General features: G+C 34.9%; 1 protein-coding gene across 1 annotated transcript in view; it reads left to right on the plus strand.

The window, feature by feature from the left end:
* Positions 1-7,974: 7,974 nt before the first annotated feature.
* LOC126373087 (fasciclin-2) overlaps positions 7,975-25,399 on the plus strand; it is a 137,927-nt gene continuing 120,502 nt past the window's right edge. The window contains exon 1 of the mRNA XM_050019078.1: positions 7,975-8,433. Coding sequence (XP_049875035.1) covers positions 8,379-8,433 — 55 coding nt within the window. The 5' untranslated portion in view covers positions 7,975-8,378. The remainder of the gene's footprint in view (positions 8,434-25,399) is intronic.

The raw sequence follows: 25,399 nt of genomic DNA on the forward strand, positions 1-25,399 counted from the left end.
ATTTTCTTCTACAAAACCTGCCCCTTCAATTAAACGCCATCTGTATATTTTTTTGGGGAACGTAGCGTGGAAAGTCCCTTATTTCAATTTGGGTAAAATTTGGTCCACAATCTTTTACCTGGATCGAAACTAGCAAGTCCATTGCGATGTTTTGTTATCATATCAAAAATCACTGCTAATGTGTATTATCAATAAGGCGTGGTTTTCACTATAAGGCGAAGTTATATATATATACGTATACCTTTGAATTTGTTTTTAGATTCATGCAAGAATCGTAATCGATATCACATGCGATACATCCTGTAAGTGATTTAGATTTAGGGTGGATTTCGGGTTAGAACAAGGTTACAAGTGTTTAGTTTACATTTGACTCTTTCTATTTTGACAGAATTTATATTGGACAGATTCTACAGGTAAGCGGTTAAGGGAATCTCAGGAATAGTCAGAAAGAACGTTGTGTATGTATGTATGTATTCATACAGTCCCATACATATCGTCTATACGTTCTATGATTTGTATTTTCTTCCCGGGAAATTAGGCACTACCATAATCCAAAACAAAAGAAGTTCATTGATTTAGCGACCTTAGAAAGTTCCAAAGTCGATTGCCACATTCGTCGGCTGACGTAGTGATGTCCCGATGACTCACGAGGTCGCCGCCCTCTCCAGATTCGAGACAAAGAATAACAAAACGTCTGAGCGCGGGGGAGGGCCACCATAAATCAAGCCACGTCATAAATACTGCCTACCCTCTAAGGGTAAGAAGTGTCGCATTTTCCAACTCATAACGTACAACTCTAATGCACTCGCAGAAACGCGGTGAGTAGGTTGACCATGTTGGCAGTTGGGATGTAACAGTTGCCGGTTCGATACGAACTAAATATATGTAAGATTTGATATATACGCTGGTGTTATTCACCAATTCACAATGGAACAGTTGTGATGATGGTTCATAAAGAGTGATCGAAGGTAAGTAAGTGAAAGTTATTTGCCTTGATGATAATAAAAATAATCTTCTTCTATCGTGTGGATTGTGAGGTGGATTACCAACCCCATCAACTCTGGTGTCAGGGTTACTATTGAGCCGCCAAAGGCCCCTGACATGGCTCATGTAACGACTACTAACTTACACCAGTAAGTAGTAACCGGGACCAACGGCTTAACGTGCCTTCCGAAGCGCGGATCATCTTACTTTCGGACAATCTGGTGATCAGCCTGTAATGTTCTAACCAAACTAGCATAAGCTCACGCCTATATCCCAATTTGGGTAGTCAGAGGTAAATTCATCACAAGATGAACTAAGATCAACGTAATAGGGAGCCGTATCGCCGTCTATTAATTATGGTCGAGCCAACTGCGTTAGTGAAAACTGCGCTTAAGATAAGTTAATAACTCACTGGTGCAAGTACGGTACCGGGTCCGAGTCCGGGCGTAATGCAGGGCCTTTAAAATACATATTTTAAGTACCTAATGAAATGTATAGAAATCTTGCTAACTAGGTACTTTTTACGCATTAGCTCTACAACATCTGATTTAAATCGAATTTTACACACTCTATTACTATTTTGTTCATCCGTCCCGGGTGAGAGCCTTCAGCGCTCCCCATTTGTCCGGCCAAGTAGTTAATGCGATCTGCGGCAAATCTACAATAAGTCACGTCAAAAAAAAATGTTTATCCGTACATAGATACAGTATTTATAAAAAAGTATGGCCATCCTTGCCATAAAATGATGGTCACTGTATAAGACATGGGGAAGCGCTTTGCTCTGCGGTAGGCTCAGTACCGGATTCCTGTGCTCAATTAAGTTTGGAAGTCGTATATTCTAATAACGGAACGTATTAGGCCAGATTGGTTCGTCGTGATTAAGTAGGACCATTCTATTTTTACGCTAAATCAAGCTTGTAGTAAAGTTAGTTTGCTTCAACTATTTGACGGCCGAACGAAATAAAATAAATGTTATGACGTTTCTTATTATAGGTACTTGTTTCATATATCGAAGGCAATATACAGGGTGTTAGTGACATTGTAACGAAAACTTTGAGGGATGATTCGGGCCATGATTCTGAGTTGATATCAAGTGGAATTTTCCGTCGCAAAAGTATGGAACCGAAAATAATTTGTAAAAAATAATATACGGTCGAATTGAGAACCTCCTCCTTTTTTGAAGTCGGTAAAAATACTAAAATTTTCATGAATTTTCTGACAGAAAAATTCCACTTGATATTAACTCAGAATCATGGTCTGAATCATCCCCCTTAGTATTCGTTACGATGTCACTAACACCCTTTTTAACACCATTTACATTATTTGGCTTGCCATTTTGAGGATATGAGACATTGCCTAGGATGTGTCCTTCGCTGGAACAGAAGTGTAAATATTTGGTAAAAAAACAATCGCAAAATGACATCCTTGTAAGCAGACTATGATTTTAATTTAGTTTTCGTTTAGATGAACGTCATTTTGGATTATTATCGGGAGTGTTAGTCCTTTAGGAGAAGTAATTGTGGTCCAATGGTTCACCGGCTTGCGACTCAAGTGGGGAGCACGGTTCGAACCCCGTTACTAGACTTGCACCAATGTACAGTTTTCACTAAGACAGTTGGCTCGACCATCGTAGACGGCGATATGGTTCACCAGTCACCACCTATCAGGTTGGTCTTACAGAAAACTCAGTAAGCTGTGGGTACTTAGTTCATCTTGCGATGGATGTACCTCTGACTACCCCAATTGGGATATAGTCGTGAGTTTATGTTATGTTATGTTCATCCTTTACTGGAGTCGTTGTCTATTATTATTATTAGATTATAAGGAAATAGAAAAGCTTTTCGAGTACTTGAAATAACACTTATCCCTAATTAGTATTAGTATAGAGGACCTAATTAGTATCACACATACACACACGCACACGAACACACACGTTTGTTTATTATATTTTCTTCATTGTTTACTTATAATACGATGTAGGTACAGGTGTTTCACACTTACTAGGAGGTCACTACTGCAAATACTATTATGTACCATCTCTGTTAAAGAAATAAATATTTTTATTATTATTATTATTTTTATTATTATTGACGCATGACTGATTTTCAGTAGTAAATACTTCTTGTGCATTTGGAAGTCTTGATTTCGCTCTAACGTCCCTTACGTGTAGATTCGTCTTTGAGTCAAATGATAACGGATGATGTTAGGGGGTGTGGAAAATGGACATCTAAAGATTAAGGCATGGCCGAGGATTGTAGTTGTCGTATTATCTGACCGCACGTACACCAAACCTGAATTGAGTTATAAAGAAAAGATAATTATGGAGTATGTTGCTATTTAGCAGCGTAATATTATGTTCTAAGATCTTTTGCGTATTTGTGTTTTCTTGAAGGTAGACGAATATTAACACGACTTGTTGAAAAAGAGATTACAAATTATCACCTTTGAAAGCATGCTCCAAAACCAAATCTTAACACGTATCGTGAACCGCTCATCACATCAAATCACGTGTATCGCCGGAGCACGTTACTCTATTTACGTGTCGAATATCGTCATAATATTTCATATTTTCCGATATCGATGGAATTGAGGCACTGGACCGTAAGTAACGCGACGGGACATCGGGGAGGGTTGAAAAATTCATCCCTCGTGGATACCATGGCGACCGAGGTGGCATGCGAACTTACAGGATAAAATTAATCCGCTTTCTTAGTCGAAAATGACAAATCTGGATAATGATACGGTATTATTTTCTGAACATTCAATGCTCTGTAAGCTTCGATGGAAATTATTAACGCTTTCTCATTTCTAAGGGTTTTTTCTAAGGGAATTGGTTGGAAAGATGCTTTTTTGGTACCTAACATAATACAACTACTATGACTACATTCCATCGGGGTAGTTAGAGGTAAGTCAATAAAAAATCTACAAAAATACATCCATCAAACCTCCTATGATAAGACCTATGTTTCTGTGTGTTCCGTTTCTGTGAAGCGTTTTATATAACATTTCTACTTATAGAATAGGTACCTACATATTCTTTTTCTCATCATCTTATAATTGACATCTGTTTTTATTGTTCATTTGTCTTTCTGAGAATTGGTTCTAAGTGTTCTAATAGAATTAGTTGTGAATTTCAGCTTGCTTGCTCATTTCAGTTTGCTTATTCTTGCGCTCAGATTGCTCAGAAACATTGACATAGCATCATCGTGCTAGAAAGAGAAAATATTTCCAGCTCGAACAGATTTTATATGCAACAGGAATACCTTTGCGGATAGAATGTGAGTGAACCACAACTTTACGCTTTTGAAAACACAAAAATCCTTGTGTGCTTGAACAGAAGCTGGAATTACGCTGGTAATGTGGGCTTGACCACTTAAATAACATGGATACAGCCAGAACGGTAGCTAGGGGGCGATTTGAACCGTTTACTATCCACCAGAGACTTTTCTGGAATATTTTGATCTTTTGGAGTATGTACAGATTTTCTTAGATTAGTTTGTATATTTCGAAGGAGAAACAATGAATGAATCGCCGATATTTGATGTTACATTCTCAACTTTCCATTAGTGTTGTCTAAAGGAAAGAATAGAATATCGATCTATCGATCGATAGTTAGTCACTGTAATCAGAATCAATACTATCGATAGGATTGCTGTGTGACGATGTTCTTGATCGAAATGATCTATCGATAGCATAGATGATTTTTCAATTTGCTAGTTAGTCAGATGGAAAACAATTTTCTGCTCGTGGTTAAATCTCAAATATGAATAAACAAAAATTTTCAAACCAACATAAAAGTAAAATCGTTAACGTTATAGAAACATGAATTTTCATCGACTTTTCGTGCACGGAAATTGCTTTTTGTCACTTGCAGTCTTGAATGATGGTTCAGAATATTGCTTGCTCTTTTTCAGATTTAACAATGTACGTTTATACATATACATAGAGTTGCTGTATTTCATGGAAATAATTTCATTTTGCTTGGCTGTCCGAAGCTCAAATATAGATATTTACTTTGTTCATCATTTTTCAAATCCTATTTTGTCTTTCTACATGTCATCGCCTGTTTAGAAATTACTATTTATTTGAACCCGGGGCATTTTCATTCAACTAATGCGGCTGGTACACTGCAAAAGGTTATCCTTTTACATCGTGCAATGGCCTCATAGAAAACCGCAGGCGAGCACACCCCAGCGTCTAAACAGCAATGAAAATAATATACGAACGCAGTTCTCTAGGTGTAATGCAAACATTAACGCGAATTTATGTGGGTGAACTATGTTGCAAGGGTAAATCATCATGTTGTTCTTAGAAGCGTTTAGTTTTAAAAGTTTTAAGCAAAATGTATTCCGTTACGGGTTTTGCTTTTTGAAATATTTAGCTAAAGTTTCTACGTACAGTTTGATAAGGAAATGTATGGAAAACTTTAAAGAGGTACCTGTTATACATTGTTTTAAGTTTACGCGGTTATTATCATAATTAAAACACATAATAACGGGTTCTTACCGCGTTTAAATGGGGATATGAGACTCCCGATATTTCGACACTGTTGTAAGTGCCTTGATCACGGGATGACTGATCCCCATTTAAACACGGTAAGAACCCGTTATTATGTGCTTTAGGTACCTGTTATGTTCAATACAACGACGGTTACGGTTAATACGGTTTGCAAATCTTAGAAAGAGAAGAAGGGTCGATGGGCAGTGAAGTGAAATCTGTTTTGGTAAAACATTTAGCAATTTATGTATTCTTATCATCGGTATTTAAAGCACAGGAAAAGCGGAATAATATAAAAAATATAAATACCTAAATCAAGAATTTTTATCTCTATTCAAAATGGTTTCTGGTACCCTATTTAGAAGTAAAAATAAATTAAGTAGCTATTGTACCTGTGCCGAATGTTCAATAGCTTCATTTAATTAAATTTGCTTAAAAGCCCGCCGGTTATCCGAATATGGGGAGAACTTTAATTCTATTTGTCCAGTCAAAACAAGAGGAGGGGGGCGTCTCCCCTCAATTAGGTAATCTATAGCCGGAGAATCGTTCGCTACATTTCAAATTCATTTATAGTTGTGACACATGGATGGTTTTTATGGCGGCTGTTATTCGTTGGGCTTATGTCTGTTACTTAGTTGAAAGGCTACGTCGCCGCCGCCTCGGTTCCGTATAAATTTTACACTGCACTGTAAGTAGATAGGTATTGAAAATCAAAATTAAAGAAATTGGAAGTATCATTTATATTTGGGCGGTTAAAAGGCCAGATCGCTTGCTTTTATGGAAGAGCGGAGTCTCCTGACACAGGTACTACGCTTAAATGGAGACTCTAATCACCTTTATTACTGTAAATAGTTTCTAACTAATAAATAATTTAGAACTTGAATTTTTTTGAATATCGAAGCAATTCATCTAAGAAAGCAATATTGTTTTTGACATTTGTTGGTATTGCGTATTTACTTTTGCGCAAATGTCAAATTGTAATATTGCTTTTCAGATGTATTTCTTCGATGTGACCTTTTTAACGTAACTTTTATGTATAATCTAAGATCTCCGTCTTATTTAGCTGAAAAGGCAAGATTTTCAATACATATTCTTGAACTAGGAATTTATCAATGACACGTTCCCGAATTTTCCTTGTTTATTACTACCTACTTGTTAGTTTATTTATTGTATGATGGGCCTTTGTAGTACAGTCTGAACTGAAATTAATATTTCCATTGCCCGTAAATAATAATCCAAAACAATGTTTACATTAAACTAACTAAAATTAGGGAGTGTAAGTTAAAAACATTAGCACTTTTGTTTAAAAACATCGTACTGTATAGAGCCAATGCAACTATTTAGTCTAATAATATCTAGTCTGATTTTAGATTAGGTTGTGGCGTACATCAAGGTGGGTTGACGTCACCGGATCTATCCAACCTTTACGTAAACGAGCTGATCGGGGAGCTGAGAAGCACCAGAATCGGTTGCCATGTTGGTAACGTGTGTGTTAACAACCTGAGCTACGCGGATGATATGGTGCTTCTCAGCCCGTCGATCGGCGGTCTCCGCAAGCTTCTTTCAATCTGTAGAAAGAAGAGATTAATATTATGTATTGTAATTGCCTAACATATTCCATAGCAAGTATCTTCCAGTAAATTACTTTCGATTGGTGATAATCATTTCATTGCAGTAAATTATCGTAATCAACTAATATTTCCTCGTATAGTACCGCCGTCCGTTAGAAAATTAACACTTAAGGCTCTTAGAAAAAAGTGCCTCATTACATTCAACTATTAAATTACTTCATTTTGTTCAATGCTTACCAAATTACAGTGTCACAATCAGACGTAATTTAAATTTGCCATGATAATACCTCCACGCACTAATTATGAAATTTCCAATAACTTTAATGCGTTCAATTTAGTATTAAAATTACTTTCTCCGATTTCACTCGGGTCACTGCGATGACAGTAAGATAGAGCAATCATTAACTTCAGTATTGAACGTTCCGCCCAAATGCGATGATTAGCTTTTACTGTTAGCTAATCTAAATTATTTGTCTGCTACTTATAGACAAAGAGAAATGGTAGATAGAGATGAACGTTTTTGTAACTGATGCTTTTGGTGAGTTGCTGATTTTAAATGATGATTGGTTTTTATCTGTGTATAAAGTAACTACGAACAAAACGATATTATTAATGATATTTTGAAAAGGTTTTTGAATGGTATCTAGAAATGTTTTACAGATTTAGAGTTCTTTTGAAGACTAGGAATAGGTAAGTAGTAATGTTGTATGTAATAAATCATAGAAAATGAAGGAGATTCTTAGACATATCAGTGACTTCATTTTACGTGAGTATAATAAGTCCCCGCAATATAAGAATCCCGATCCTATGTAGGTTATAAACTGCGAACAAGTAGTGTTGATCCTGGCAGGCTCGCGTGCATTTGCAACGTTCTTTTGCCGCCGACGCTCTGTAGTTCCGCACCTCGCCGCCGCCACGGGTGTCGCTGTGAGCGCGACAGTCTCGCCTCGCGCTCCCCTAGGTCGGACGTGCGTCGCTCGCTCGTCGCGCTCGAATCTACTCTCCGAAAAACTTTATCCACTAAAGATCCTGCTCTGAAACTTATTTCTTAGCAATAACCAACCATGATCCTTAATTTTCGAGTGAAAGGAACATTAAAATAAACTTTCCGGCATCTTTAAAGACATTTATTGTGAAATTTGTGATTTTGTTTTATCTTGATTGAACGATAGAGCACGTGAAGGTCTAACTAAAACAAGAGTGATATTGTTTATTGTTTGAAAACAAAAGACACATTCCGTTGGAGTAGCAGAGTTTGAATTTTCTGTTGTTTTACTTGTTTCACGAGGACGCATACCAACCGGTAGTGTGTGGAAAAGAGACAAGATGAAGGGCCGTACAGGTGTGGCGGCTTTAGCGGTGTTGCTGGCAACTATAACAGGTATGTTGTTTTAAAACTTTCTTATCCTATATTCCTATTGGAAATCTATCTCTTTATTTCCAGACACGATCAGTTTAAATCTGTTACTTTTAGCACTAATACTTTTATTGTTGTTGACTCGCAGTTTTTGTTACTTGAAAACAGGTTTGAGTCGTAACGTTGGTAACACACGTGAGATAACGACGAATGAATCATCTACCTCATCTACCTTATAGGTTATGTTTTGGAATAGATTTGTGTAACCAGCAAGTGATTTCATTCATATTCTGTTATTTATAGTGAATCTACCTACTTAGATTAAGTGTATTATTTTTCTATTGTGTTCGTCGAGTACCTACCTACACTTTAGTTAGTAATTATATAAATTGTAGGTAGTGTAATTTTCAACAGTAATTGTACCTACTTTAAAACAATAAAGCGTTCCTTTCATGTATTCTCCTTTATAATTAAATAGTACCATACTAACTTTTTATTGTCCTTATTTCAAATATCTTATTTTTTTTATTCACGAATTTAGTTATTTCTACTTATGGTATTGTTTAGGTATATTTATACATGTTCCAGTAAGATATACGAACTCTTAACTAATAATATCTGAATCCATCATAAATTCTCAACTGCAGCTTGTTTTTATTAGAGGAACCTAATTCAGCATTTAGGATGCCACATAATATATTTAAATATTTTCTAGGTAATAAATAAATAAAATCTTGAATTGTTCTCAAAAATTAAACTAGTAATTATAAAAAAAATGGTAGCACGAACCATATCCTAAAATTTGACCGAGTTATACACAGCAAAAACTAACAGAGTTATGTGCTTCAATTAAAATATTTCTTGAATTCTATAGGTTCTATTCAACAATGGTCTTTTATTTACAATCGGCCTGCGAAAGTCGAGCGGCTATTCAGTAAGAGCGTTCACCTAGTTTTGCGGTTTAACAATTAGAAACTTAAGCAGATTGTCTCGAACGTGACGATTATGATGACAGACTAAGGCCTAGTTGTGCAAAAACCGTTGGCGCCCGTTATGCTGAACACTGTTTGTTCCGAGCAGGTGGTACGGAAACCCGCTTTCCTGGAACGATTGAGATTCTGCCACATTTGTTCTTGGTGCATTCGTGCGTTACTTTCTCACTTGAAAGCCAGCGAATCAATCATTCGGAAATCAGAATCTTTTGTTTCAATGTAAGTGGATTTTATGTCATGCCAAGAATTTGATTTGCGCGCGAGTCGTACGTTCTATCGCCGATGTCAATGAGGATGTGGAAAAGGTTTGATTTCCATTTCTCACTTAACTTCTTCCTACGCGTATTCGTTATATTTCAAACTTATTGGAAATGATTTTGCTCAATGTTATTAAATTATTAGAATCCAATTGCCAACGACGTTTAGCTGGAAGACGTTATTTTACTTATAACCCGGGAAAAAAGTGCTATGTAATATAGATGAAAAATCTATGATCTGTAGATACAATACTATATCGAATGATTTAAGTAAGTATATTGCATTTATTTTATATGAATCTTAATCATATTATGCTACATACTTAGGTACATTTTGTACTTTATTATGCTACTTATACGAGTGAAAACATATTGTCCAAGATATTAGAATAGGTTGTTTGTTATACATATAACATCCTATAAAACACTAAGAGATTTCATTCAACATTTTACGTACTTCACCCTTTGCAGACTACTCGATTCTTTAGAACTGCATATAAAACTACGGAATTTTAAAGCAGTCAGGCACTAAGTAAGATAAGTACTTATCTATCGACGATTGCAAGAAATTCGCCATCTGCTAAAGTATCGTTCAAGAGATTTTCCGCTTAATGGCCTGCCATGTCTAGTTACAGCCAGCGCGTGAGAACCTATCGTGGTTTCTCTTGATAAATGTAGTTAGTAAATTATATTTGAAATATAAATAGGCAACTCCACCTCTCTCAAAGATGGAACTTGATATGTAGATGTCTATTTTGAAACGTGTTTCAATTCAAATTCCACAGCTCAGGGAGGATGTAATTCAGGGATTAGCAACGTTAAGCCTGTGACAATCACGAGCGTATATTGTTATAATGTCTAAGTTTAATTAAAACATTACCTATTATCTTTATCTCGTGAATTTACACAGATTCGGAGCATCTGCCGTGTCATTACCCTGAGTCATTTAAGCCTGTTAACGTCGCGAAGCTGGGGTAATGGGATGTTGACGGCCCTTTCAACGGTCATGATCATTTATGATTACGACCAACTATGTTCCAAGAAACAAACATATTAGCTCCTTGACATTCCAGTTGACGACAACCGACCGAAAGCCACTAACCACATAAACCCTGCAGTAACAATAAATTTTAGGAATTCTCTCAATTTGTAATATCGCTTACGTCCCCACTATACACTCGCGCATTATGATCCCAAGTCAATCTCGTAAATCTGTTTGCCCGTGCCGTATTGAAGCCTGTTTCAACTTCCTTCATACATTTGAGTGGTTATGTTCAATAAATTTTACTCTTAGTATTATATTCGGCACTAGAGCTTCCTGAACGTAAATAGCTAGCCGGGATCTAATGCACTTGCGATTGTGCAACAGAGAGAACATTTATACACTATTAATACGGAGCAGCGGCTCCACTGAGCACAATTTATCTGGCTTTTAAATCATAGGATTTGAATACCAAATCAAGAGCATTTAATGTTATTGATATTAACATGGTTACCGTTCTCAATTTATATCTCTTGATCTGTTCACGGCTGCGGATTTGGATTTCTGTTATACAATTTGAATGTGGTATTGTCCATAGTGTTGAAAGTGTAGCTGAGTGAATAACGTCATTTTTATCCTAACAGCAGCGTGTGATCTGGGTCACAGCGGCTGATGAATCACACCTGAATCCATGCTTCATGTCGGCACGATTCACGACCATTACGTGACATTTGAGACTGTGACCACCACTTTAGATGAGTATTAAGATTTCTTAGTATATCACCGTCGTAATGTGCGAGTACCGTAAACTCTTTTACTTTTACTGGCATTTTCAAGGAATGATAAAATTTTGGGTCGTAAGTGTTGATGATTAGGTACTTATGAGCTCACGAGTTCAAAACTACACTAAGATATAAGTACCTAAATAAAACTCGTCGCACTGGACACGTAACTGGGCTGTGTCATCAACTGATAGGAGGTGTAATATTTTATCTTATCTCACACGGACAGGTAGTTCCCAAACAAATATATTTAGTATCAAAATACGTTTGCAGTATCAGTGCAAAAAATGACGGATGAATAAATGTGATAATTATATATGTATTATTTACAGATTGAGTAGATTTATGTTGTGCAGCCTTTTGTTTAGGAAAATTGTGCAAGATTTCGTTACGTTCTAACACATACGTACAGTATCAAGATGTTCTAATTAAATTGAATTGTTATTTTCAAGCACTTTTTGAAAACTTTTGCATATTTGAGTTAGGTTACTGCTGATTTGAGAATCGATTTTCATGCCGTTAGCGTGTCCTTGGACTGTAAATAGCGGTGATATAAGCCACTGCGTCAATTTCTATGGAAACCGCAAGTTTTCCAGGATGTAGGATATCCGGTACATGAAGCTAACGCTTTCATATCATGACTGTCGTCGTTGGCTGATAACCGGTGTATCCACTATCGCTTATGGTCTGTGAATCTGTCCGGTTCTGTGGAATCCACCATGTGGGTTGAAGATAAACCCTTTTTTTATTTGCTTGGTAAATAAAATAATACTAAACATATTAAGTTTTTATTACCTACTTAATAATTATTTTCAAATATCAAGACTTCATTTGGGTACCTACTCATTTCTTAACTGTTAATCTAGACAAAAATAATATAAAAAAAGGAAAAATCAAATGGCCAATCTCAATTAAGTAACAGGCCTCTGAACTAGATCAATGCTTTAAGTCATTGAATTTCATCGTAAAACCTCGGAATAGGTACACGACCATTAAAAATTCAGTAACCGCAAACGGCATCGAATTACTTTGTTACGAAATCCGAAGATTAGTTCTGCCTTTCCCTTAAAAATTTCAAATTTGTTACACCCGCCTGAACTGGAGTAAACTTACATGGTGGTCAGGGCAACGTTTTAAATTACTTACTTTTGTTTAAAAATAAAATAACTTAAGTATTATGGAAGGCTCTCATAAAATTACTCTTGCACACCAGCTTTGTATGAAGTCAAAATATTGTTGCTCTCATTGTTTTTATAGTATGTAAAGCGAAGGATTATTTCGTAAAACACAAATATACAAGAATAACAAGAAAAAGTTCGACAAAAAACTCCGTAGAAAATCTATCGAATCTAAAAAGTTGATGCTTGCTGTAACAATAACAACTTCATAAAGTAGAATTGAACGAACAAATTGAAACGTTTTATTTAAGCCTTTAAAAAGTAGATGACTTTCATGATGAGTGTGGTCTCATGGGCTTCAAAAATGTGACGTAGACTGTTTTTCATCGCTGGTCATGGTACAGCAATATCCCTTTGTGAGGTCGGTCGTGTGTGACGGCAGCTGACGAATTTCATGTTGTAATCTACTTTCTTTTAGTAAGCATCGTACTAGCACAACTTTTTTATTTAGATATGAAATTTGAACTTTATGATTTATTTTTCTGGCACGGAATTTGTGTCATGTTCTAAGCCTTTTTGTTTAGGTCGGATATTAGAGTCAAAAATGGAACTTTAGCGAATCTGGATTTATATATATATGAAAAGGACAAAGGATTAGACCAGTATCATTTTAAATAACTTAGCACTATTTTCATAGCATAGAATATTTTCTACTTAAATGCTAATGTTTCCTATAGCACTAACACTTGCGACAATGAAAACGCTAGTAGTTTAGAATCTTGTCATTGTAGTAATACCAACCAAGAGGTATCAGTTTCTATTATGAATAATTATGATGTCTATTGTGTTTGTAAGAATTCTCACACCCGCTTATTCTTTCAACCATTATTGAGTACACTTGAATTGAAACAATTCAAGACAATTTAATGGTAGACGCATAAAGATGTCACCATGTGCTGTAATGACCGAAGTGAAGATAAAAGTAAGTGGAATAAATCAATTAATGCAATTACAGAATGACCATTTGCATTTTGATCTTCTGAATGCGCATCATCACCGTCTTTTAGATTTGACTTCATATTTAAAGTATCTACAGATACCAGTTTACTCTTTGGTATCATTTTTCAATATATTCATAACCGTTACATTCTTTTAGTTTGATAATAAAAACATCGAAAAATCAAGAACGATCTTTTCTTAGACCTCACTATTTCGCAAACGAGACAGCCAGTTGTAAATTTAATCGGAGACCGATAAAATACGGACCCTTTGTCAGGGTTGTTGTTTTAGAGCTAGAAAGCGTAGTCTGGCTGACCCTTTAGTTTTATTACGAGCTGGTTGGCCAAGTTTCCACACAATGAAGTGAAAGACAACGGTCCCGGGTCCGCTGGGCAGCAAACAGACTGTGTCGGCCGACCACCTTGACGAGGTTAGCTCACACATGCTTATATTTACCCAAATACACTGCCATTTAGGTTCATTTTAGCGCCGTATGACGACGGAATTTAATAATGTTTCGAGTAATTGATGTATTTATTATGTGAAGTGTATTACTTGTACAGGTATTGACTACTTGAACGTCAAGAATCGACGTACTTAGTTCTCTGGGTCTTCACAAACGTCAAATTATTTGAATTTACGATTTCAGTTGCTTTAGAACACTCTTTTTCTTGAAATTAATAATTAATTGTTCGTGTAGACATTAAGTGTATCCTTCTTTACATAGCGATAACTGATTTGTTTCTTTAACCTTATCTAGGGAATTGCAACGGTCAAAGTGCCATGAAGCGGAACCTCATAGCACTCATTTCAGTGGTAACACAAACAGTCTAGGTCATATTATGCCAGTAATTGCAAGTACGTCATTTATAATGTCATTGATATGGGACGAATTATTGATTACCTGTTGGACACGAATACTTCTTTAACTGAAGATGAATAAGTTCAATCAGTCACAAAATCGTTCGAGCCACAGACTTTTGTAACGGTATTTCTAATTTGTGTTTTGTAATCGGTCATAATAGACATTTTTTCGTGATCTTAACATTTTATTAGAATTCTGTGATTCCGAGTACAATTTAAAGTGGTTTTTAAATTTGGTTTTCTATTTTTTGCATTTTACTCTACAAAATTGCGACTTTACAGATAGTCGGATTCTGATAGATTCACGATGCCGCCCGGAAGCGAAACTCGCTCAAAATATTAGGTTGCAACTTTACTGATAGATTCAGAATCGAATATATCTATGTAAATTGAATATACAGATTGCATGCCGTGATTTTTTTCGCTGGAAATGTAAATTATACGGAGGCATATTTTGTTGCCTTCTAATGAATGTTTATCGGTTGTACCTATTAGGTAAAAAACAATAAAAAATCTCTCAATGGTCTCCGTGATCAAATTTAAGTTCAGACTTTGTTCTGGTATTTTTTTAGAAAATCATCGCTATTGTTTTGATACTTAAGGCAAGTTACCTAAATCAAGTTATAAATACGTTTTCCAGTAAAATGTTTTATTAAGCTCATTGATAAATTTGCTTATTGTTTTTTGGTAATAGTAAATTATAATGGCAATAAAAACTAATACGCGACACTTTTTTGTTCAACCAATTTTATAAACCAATCTAGGTCTGCGTGCCAAATTCTAGATACGTATTCAATCAAATCATTTTCAATCTAGCAAAGTATTTGAATTGGTTTCTCAATGATTTTATCCTTGCATCTTGATTCTAGGCAATAAAAGTCTAGATTTTTCGCTAATAGAACAGTTTGCCAGTGTGACATTCAAAGCATATCAGTTCCATATCAAAATATAAGTGATGAATGACGACCTTTTTTGATTATTTATAGATTTTACAGACAAAAAAAGTGAAATGAACATTCAACCTACAACACTAAGCTTTTCAAGATAAATCTGCAGTTTTTTTTTTCAGTAATTAAATTAAGTTTTTATGCAAGATTTTGTGTACGTCTAGCTCGATTTCTGTTTAAAAAACATACATATAGTGACCAGATAAAAAAGAAATTTATCTTTAGAACTTACATCAAAAGTATTTAGCTCTGCGCGTCAAGTTATTATACCTAAAGTAAATCGAACTTCAATCACTTTTGCTAACTTGTTGTTAGACAATTTCACGGTTTGCAAAAGCTAATAAATTGCCTCTTGGCAAAAACACTTGTAAAGGAGAAATGCAATGATTTACATAGTTTTTCCCACAGAGCGAATTTCGTTCTCGAGCGGTTCCCAGCATTGTGTCCGAGGTATAATTGTACCTCGCTAATGATTTCTCGCAAATGCTATCTGCATCTTTGCGGCAATTGTCCGTTATTTTATTTATTCGTTTTTATGTGAATATACGTCTCGTTCAAAAATATACGTGTTCAAATTACCTGTTTCAATTTCGTTTTCCCAAATTACATGTTCAGACTTCAGTGAAAATATCACTAAAACCTGCCGTAGTTGAAAGTTCAACAAATTGAACAAGAACAATAGTAGAACTTATTAAAATAATGAATCTAAGTTGCAATAAACAGTGTTCGATACACGAATTGAGATTGATGGTGTAACTGTCACATGGAAAATTGAGATATGAAAATAAACGATGGAAAAGTGTGTCACAATAACTGTGATAGAAATATAATATTATCGGCACGGATGTGGGGCAGACTGTAGCACAGATTATTTTCAATTTAGCTAAGGCCTTGGCAGGGAATCGTGATATGTACATTGTACCTTTACCCTTCGGCATATCCTGGGCCAAGTCAGTTTCATCGCCGTTTTGTATAGGTAACCTAATTTTAAAATACATACGTACGATCTAATTTGATTTGATTTTGATATTATATTCGGAGGATGGAGGTTCAGTAAAAATAAATGTTTACCTGCTAATAAAATATGTAGTAGGTAATAATTTCTTTAATACAAATAACATGACGTCTTGAAATAACAATAATCTGTCAATATTTTTTTATTTACATACTTGTTTTTGCATACTATGATGGTGTAAAAGTTGATAAGGAAAAGCATAATTTAAAACCACAATCTAATAAGGTACCTACCTAACCTAGATATGTTACTGCCTAGGGAAATAAATACAACAATAAGAAAAATACATGCAATCAAATTTACGCAAAGCGTGAAATTATTTTAAGTATTTAATAACGCCAATAAACTATCGTAACACGCGAGTCATATCATAATGAACCTTTTAATCTTAAACGATGCTATTTCTGTTCATAAGTGCCCTGATAAAAGGCTCGTAATTCGTTTCAAGCATCTCTCTAGCAAATACCAATAGAGTATTGGCTACCCAATTATTTGTTATTATGAACCTACAGGGACCTACATGTTACCTTAAGAGGAATATGTATAATACCAAACAATCCCTGACGGTATGAACACGTTGAATTAAAATTGTTGAAGTGTTGTTCATAATTTTGAAAATTAACAAGGATATTTTATTTGTGGAATATTGGATAATATCCTTATGTACATAAAACTAAGTTAAATGATGTCGAGTCAATGTAAGAATGAAGCTGCATCTAGCACCATGGTCGTTAAGCCCTAGGTTTTGGTTTAGAAGAGGCGTTTCAAGAACAGGTACGAGCAACTTGTAAGCGTCTTGACTCGGTACGGTTTGAAACATGAATTGCTCAAAGCACTTAAACTCCTCCAAAATGTGTTTGTCATCCAAGTTCTGGAAGCTGGCATGATGGGTCGTTAACCCAGCATTAAGCATCGGGTGAGTCGGGGTCGAGTGGATATCACTGGCATATAGCCAAGGCTTCGACTTCAGTATCGCAGAATCTGCAACGTTCTCAAATATTTTAAGAGTAGGGGAGAAAATATTAAGTTTTCAAGAACTAACAAATATACAGACTTTCTACAGTGAGAATCACGACCAACACTGAAATACGATCCTTAAAATCTGAATCTGAATAAATCGAGAAGAATTTTTTACTCTGGTACTTAAACAAAACCTTTGCAACCTTTAGAATGCAAGTTTTACAGTAAACTATGGAACCATCACTTAAGTGGTAGATTTTCTAAAAATAAAAGGTATATAGGTTTTTTATATGTATATGACACAATTAATTCATAGAATAATAACTACCTACCTACTTACTTATAAATTAGAATAAGAAAGTCAATTGTAATGAGTCAGAAAGTTATTATGAGCCACATAGGGCTGTCAGTTTCATAAATATTAATCGACTCCACTTGCTACGGCTCATATTAAAATTAATGCCTTCAATTGCCTTGAATGCTCCACACACCCTTTTGCGATAAAATTAAAGTTAACTGTTACCGTCGCTATTGAAACTAACAACAACTTTGTCTACTCATTGTCTTACGAAGCACACATAAAATTACCTCTACAAAGTAAAAAAAAGCTTTTTGAATAATCATCGACTTTTAAAAACTGTCCAAAATTCTCACAGGATAAAAACGTGTTTTGATATCAAAGTGGCATTTTCTCATTGGGAAAAGTGAAAGAAAGATAAACTGATTTGCATACTGTGGAGTAAAAGAAAGTGACAGTAGCGAATTCAGAACATATTTTTTCTACTCCTCTACTTTAATCTGGCATTTAAATAACCAAAAAGTCTAATATAAGTACATACATAATTAAACTCTTTGAAAAAGTGTACGCTCTATGGCCTATAAAAGCATTGTTTACAAAGTGTAACTGTACTATAATGTCGCCAAAAAAGCATTGTTGTTGTTTTTTTTTTTTTTTTGACCTGGAAACTGGCACCTTTACTTTGTTTGGTGCCATAGATATACTATAAAAAAAAAAGTATACATTTGCCGCCATTTTCCCGCGCGTTGGAAAATAAATTGGAAATTTTTTGTGTTTTGTTTAAAATTACGTCGTCGTAGAAAAAGTATTGTATGCAACGTTGTATAACTAGGTCAAAAAATGCTCGTGGCGTCTCTTATTGCGATGTTCGCCAAGGCTCACATCGCAACTCACGCCACTCGCATTTTTTGACCCTTCTTATACAACTGTTGCATAAAATACTATTATGTTCTTCATAAAATGAATAACTCTCTCGTGCGACAGAAAATAATAACGGTTTTCCCAGTACGAAGGAAACAATGAAGGAACTCGATATAATGGCATCATAAACTGCCTAAACTCCTTATATTAGCCACTAGATAATAAAAACTAAATAAAGACGCACCATCAGTAGATGCCATAAAAATTTATATGTTTTTAAGTAAAACAAGAGCCACGTTAATGTGTCATCAAACAGGGGCGTTGTTTACGACATGTTTCAACAAGATCCTGCAATTAGGGATTTCCTGGGAATAAGATGTTACATTCCAGTTAACGTATTTTGTAGGTAACCAAGTAAAATACGTGAATTTGGAAAATATAGGAATATTGTGTCTCTAGGACTAAAATAATCTGCCGCTAGAAGCTTACAACAATGGCCTCATTATTACATAAAGAAATCACATATGCCTAACACGTTAGTCATGTTAATTGTCACAAATTTCATAGACCTCTTAAACCACATTTTTACATGTGATTTCAGTTCTTCTCATTCACTTATTTATCCCACACACGTACTTGTTATTATCTATCTGTACTTTATGAAGACACATTATTATGCACTTGCTTCATTTATTTTCATGCTGCTAATAGCCATTGCAATTGGTTTATTATAAAAGTTTCCGGTAGCAGTATCGGCATTCCATTAAATATCATTGTTTACAGTTAGCTTCATCTATTGGTCCAGCTTTGTTTGGAAACATGTGTAAATATCCGCTAAATAGTGCAATTTAATAATTTATTTTTGCTAATGTTTATATTCATCAATCTAGTCTAGAGTAAATCACTCGGTTTCTAAGTATTAAAAGATAATATCTGAGACAAGTTATGGAGCAGAGGATACCGTTTAGTGCTTGGTGGCGGAAAGTGCTCACCGTTGAATCCAAAAGTATCTTTCGTGAAGTTCGTATTGTCTTCCAGTATTAACCACAATACCCACCTCACAATGGGATCTCGTGATCATACATTAAGCGGTCGGTGACTCAGCTGTTAATAAGTGGCTGCTTTGGGCAACATTTATTGACACTAACGAATAACACATCCGTTGGTATGGAACTGGTGTGGATGACGGATCGTGTTACTCCGAATAAATAAAGGGGACAACAATTAGGGTCCAACTCTAAAGGAAGTTGACATTTGGAAGTGCGTTGCATTAACGAGGTTTCAAATGCAGCTGTTGGTGGTCGGTTAGACAATTCAAATGACGATTTAATTAATATATATGGTAATAGCTTACTACATTGGGCAATGTTCGAATAGAATATCAGCGGTCTATTATTCCTATAGAAGCAGGAGAGGTAAATCAAAGATAAATTCAAAGGATCGGAAGTATTCAGAAGCAGTTCAAGCAGTATTTAGTCTTATCTGGGTTTAAGATTAAATGCAATCAAGAAGCCGATTGCTTAATACTAGTACTGAATTACAGCTTTTTATGTAAATAGGTGCCTATAAAAGTAGCTCAACAGATCGAGAAGTTTAATGAATGGTTATATTATATTAAATGAACTTAGTATTTTCCATGCATCAAATCAAAAGTCCTTACGTAAACATGACAACAATGGCCCAAGAACAAACATTGTTCTATGGGCTTAGTTGTAAATTCATATAAACGTTTAAACGTTTTATACCCAGACTCAAAGAAAACTTCGCATTGTAAATACAAGTTTTATTCTAATAAACAGTGGAATGAGTCGCTCTCGTTAGCTTTTCACCAGAAAATGTTTATTTGATGTTGAAAACAATTACGGTTGAGATGGATCTCCGTTATGAAATTTGAAAAGGGCTAATGTCCCGTTGTCGTTTTGAGAGTCAGTCTCGCTTTTAGATTAAATGAGACATCCCTTAATTGGCACAATTAGGAATGAGACACGGCCGCATTCCAAAGCCTAGCTTTGTTATCTAAACGACCCATTTGGTTGTTTTAAAACTAAGTCTGTCATATTCATTTATTCATTGCAAAGTCACAATCAGTTAAGGTGTTACATGGTAGTAGGTATATGTAACGCCATGCAAGGGCACAGCAACGTAAGAGGTGACAACAGTGTTATTAAGTAGCATAGAAAATTATGAACTAAACAACCAAAATTAACTAAGTAAAAAAAAAGTTAAAGGTAACAAAATTATCATTCATCATTATCATGCATTCCATTCATTCCAGGTTTATGATCATTCATTAATTAATATGATTATTATTTCCACTATTAAAAATACAGGTAGTTTAGTTTTAGGATTTTACAGTGTATTTTTATGAAAAACATCGTAGATGTAATAAAGTTTATAAAGGCTGAGGCAACTCTTTTTTGAGGTATTGAAACAAAAAAAAATAAAGTAACAGTCTGTGACCACGATGTGACCTCATCTCTATGGCTTAATTTCTCAGCAAAAAGCTATTCATTTCTCAACCTTGAAAACTAGAGCCGCTCTGCAAGAAAATTATTTTATATAATAAGTAGCTTACAAAAAATGTTAAGAATGACCTATTAGATATAATTTAATGACCTTTTACTAAAAAAAATACTTTTGTTGCAGTAATTCATTGTGATTGCAAAATAATAAAGAATGATCAAAAAGTTACGTGTCTCAAATTTTAATTGACGAACTAAAATAATACAAAGGCATTGGCACGATAAAGTCACGGCAACAGGTTGTTAAAGCTCCAAAATGCTTAAACTACAGAATAAAACTATTATAGAATATTTCCGATATTTTTGTTACCCTATAACAGTCTTCTTTGAGATATGCAGATCGTACCAATAATAAAGCATGCAATTCCTTTCAGTAAGTAGTTGTTGACAGTCTAATATGGTCAAAAATCAATCTCATTTTTCTATAACACTTATTTTCGAAATTAAATTATGAATTAGGTAACAATAAGTAAGACTTTTAACTGTTTTTACTGATGACGTCATACGACAATATTTCCATGTAAATTAAATTCCATATAAAAATTTCGTTTTGACGTTTTGTAAATAGTATCTCATTTGAATAGTTTGTCAAGTATCCTACGAGTATTAGCCTGAAGAGTCTTAGGATATACTTCTTTTCACCTATACTATGGTTTTTAATGGACAAGATTAACATAATGTATACGTAGGCGTATTTTCCTGGAATGTTCACTATTATTCGATAAAAGTTAAGGTAAATTTATAATACATAAATACTTGGTGTATAGGTACATATAAGTATTATACCTTTATAATGGGCATTTCCGTATGAAGAAAACAATTAAAATATGGTCGGAATAAATGGAAACGAGAATGGGTCGCCAAGCAAAAAAATAAAAAAATGTTAGATTAGAAAATCAGCGTGCAAAGAAAGCAATTTATAAAGCTAAGCAAAGCTCCGTCAAATAAAAGTGCGGATAACAGCTCAATCTCCGTTCTGTTAGACTTCAAGTTTTTGATATTGGAAATGTTTTATTGAATTGTATCAAATCAAATCAATTTATTTGCGTGAACACATAAAATACAAAAAGGTGGTAAAATAATTCAATTAACAATGTTATGATCCAGGCGTACAAATATACATAAAAAATAAAAATAAAGAAAAGGTACTTACATTGAAAAGAAAATTATTGAAAATTATCTAATCTAATCTAGCCTACTAGATCCCACTGCTGGGCAAAGGCCTCCCATTCCTCTTTCCATATTTTTGCGGTCCTGTGCGTGTTCCGGCCAGTCCCTCCGGCATGCGTCCAAGTCATCACGCCATCTCTTTCGGGGTCTGCCACGACGCCTGTACCCGTCATTGAAAATTATACTTATTATTTAAAAAAATACAAAATGTAATTATTTTTATGTTCAAAATATTCCTAAAGTCGAATATAAAATGTCGATTTTTTCAACAGAAAAGTGGTGCAGTCAATTGGCAGTATGAGAATGATAATAATAACAAGCGCTGCTTACAGGTACATCGTCTTTCTACCTGTTCGCACAACTGGAATCTTGCTTGGCGCGTGTCTCAGTTTTTACCCAGGATTGCCGGGTGTGTACCCGTTTCGTTTCAAGTTCTTCAGTCTTTTGTAGTGGTCCAACGAGATAATGCGCTTAGGGACAGGGCGCGTTTGATGTCGAAACATTTTACGTATCTCATTGTTGCCAAACAATTTGTCGTTCTTGTGATTTTTATGAACCCTCCTTTGTTGTTCGGGTCAGGATACGGATATGAATCTTTAAGGATTACTTACGCAACAGCGTCGGTTAGAAGAATATTTTTACCTATTCTTATATTGTTTATCGTTTTAGTACTTGGCGATCACAGTTTTTTTTTCGTCGGTCTAGTATTTCGAACAGGTTAAAAAAGTATTATCTCTATTGTGGGTGCCTACTGATTTCTTTCTCGTAAGTTTACTATCGTTTTATCTCTCAATATTTTTCATGCTTTTATTTACCATCCACAACAGGTTATTGGTTGCTACGGTTATTGACTCGGCTGGCTACTCGCAGCGTCCCTACCACCAAATTACGTGACAAAGAAAAAAAAACAAAAGGACTCCTAAACAAAAGCGTTCGTGTAGGTAGCTTCGGTACGGTCGTCCTTCACACAGCATTATCGTTCGAGAAAGTTTGGGGCCACTAAATTAGTAAACATTTGTCGCTTTATTAACCAACTGTTAAAATTCGTTGGACATAAATTTCACATAAAAATCGATTAAACGCTAATACCATGTTACAAGATGATAAAATGAAAACAAGAACTTTCATGTGTTACATATAAAAAAAATCCCATCTTGGCGATAAAAGTTAATAAAAACGTGTAATTACTTATTACACGTTTCATTTATACAACAAGGAATATAGAAATAGGAAGAAACAACTTTATACTTCAGTTATACTGCAGCCTTCCTGAGCGGAAATCGCGACTGAGATTGCAATTACTGTAGAAACAAGCAGTATCATTAAGACTTGGGCCCGTTTAAAACAACGACGAGAATTGAAAATGTTTTTAGTTTTAAAAGCCAGAGTAAAAGTGGGATAGTGAGAAAATATCTCCGGTTTAATAGCCTTTGCACCAGAGAAGTCGAATTTTGAGTAGGCCGTTCCCCTTAAATGCATTGTCTTATTTTTTTGTATGGCGCAACGTTTAGAGCTTGCTATGAATTATGTGCATCAATTTGACAACCCTCGTCTTTGTTTGGACCTTAAATGCTAATTAGACTTTGATAAATCCATATTAAATAACGGAGATTTCAACAGCTCCCTAATCCATAATTCATTTTATAACTACTGTTTCCATTATGGCTTAGCATTTTCAGTAGTTTGTGGTCTAAAGATGTTGATATTATTTTCCATTTCTGATGTTGTGCGATTTATTTTAAACTCTTAACTAAACATAAAAACAACACAGTTTCGTAGTCTATTCATATCTTTAGTGCATTTAGTGCCTCATTTCTTTGATGAGTTTTCAAGTACGGTATGAGATCTTGACCGTTTGTAATCGGAGATGCTAACAAGATGCAAGCTCAAGTACATTAATGAAAGGCGTGATTGTATCTCTGCACCGTGCGTAAAATACATACCATGCTTAATTAACATAGTAACACGGTTAATACATGGACAAATTCGGACTCATGTTTCACTGGGTGAGAAAAGAAGCAATAAGGCTATTTGTAATGAACCGTGACCAAGCGCACTAGCGATGTTTTATGCTTGCTATAATTAGCATAAACATGTTGTTGGAAAGTAGATGCTTGACAACCTTGATAGAGACTTTATCGACTAAACTATCTAGTTGTTGGTTAAAAATGCTTACTGAATCGTTATATATGACTTTTATCTGTTCTCTTAATTTTGATTTTAAAATAAGAATTTCAATTTACGTAATAATTATTTTGAGTATATATTGGCATTTGTTATATCAGGTATTGAAATATAAGACTATGCAATTCTTTATAATTTTGGCCTTGCTTTCGTTTCGATGAAGAGGAACTTGCAAAAGTTGAAGGATACAGAGTTCAAGGTCTATAGCATTCAAATATTATTGTTGAATCGCGAAGTGAGAAATAATATACCTTAGGATTACGATACAATCTAAAGGAAAATAAGATGAGATTTTTTTTCAATAGACGCTTTTATCGGAATTGGTAAATACCTACTTGTACTGAAAGCAAATGGATGAGCTAGAAAATTGTTGCAAATCCGTGTCTTCCGCTAAATCCCCTGTTATTGGAAAACCGCATTGCACCGTACAGCGGTTGATGACAAATCTCGGTCAAGTGGAATTGTTTCTTTTTCTTTTTCATCGACTTGAAACAATATTGTACGAAAGAAATAAAAGAACAGTGTTTTCCAATTATAACTGTCACTAACGTTACAAATTGGACATTTTCAATCCGTAAGTAACCGCTGGCAAGTTTTCTAGAGAATTTGGTTTAATCTTCCTATCTTGTGGAACATCAATGTCGGAAGGAACTCTGATCTAATAATTTATCAATCTTTAGTCGAGCGTTAGTATTTCCCTTATTATAAGGTCTTTATCATTACCAATTTTTGATAACGTTGGTGTCTAGTTTGTTGGGTTTTTGTTATAACATTTTTAACGTTTCAAAACAACACACATAAGCCTACGACTATATCTCAAATGCTGTAGTCAGAGGTGTGTGTGTGGTGTATCCATCGCAATATGGACTAAGTACCCATACCTCACCGAGCTTTGTCTCAAAAAACGAGTAAAGAATTTCATTAACACTTGTCTAGTTGTCGGCATGACATGTAGATCATCGAGACGTTCATCGACCCCCGACCTCAGCGCAAAGACTACAACACCCAGTAATCCGAACGCAATGCGGAACGGCATAAA

This window comes from Pectinophora gossypiella, chromosome 15, assembly GCF_024362695.1.
Source record: "Pectinophora gossypiella chromosome 15, ilPecGoss1.1, whole genome shotgun sequence".
Lineage (NCBI taxonomy): Eukaryota > Metazoa > Arthropoda > Insecta > Lepidoptera > Gelechiidae > Pectinophora > Pectinophora gossypiella.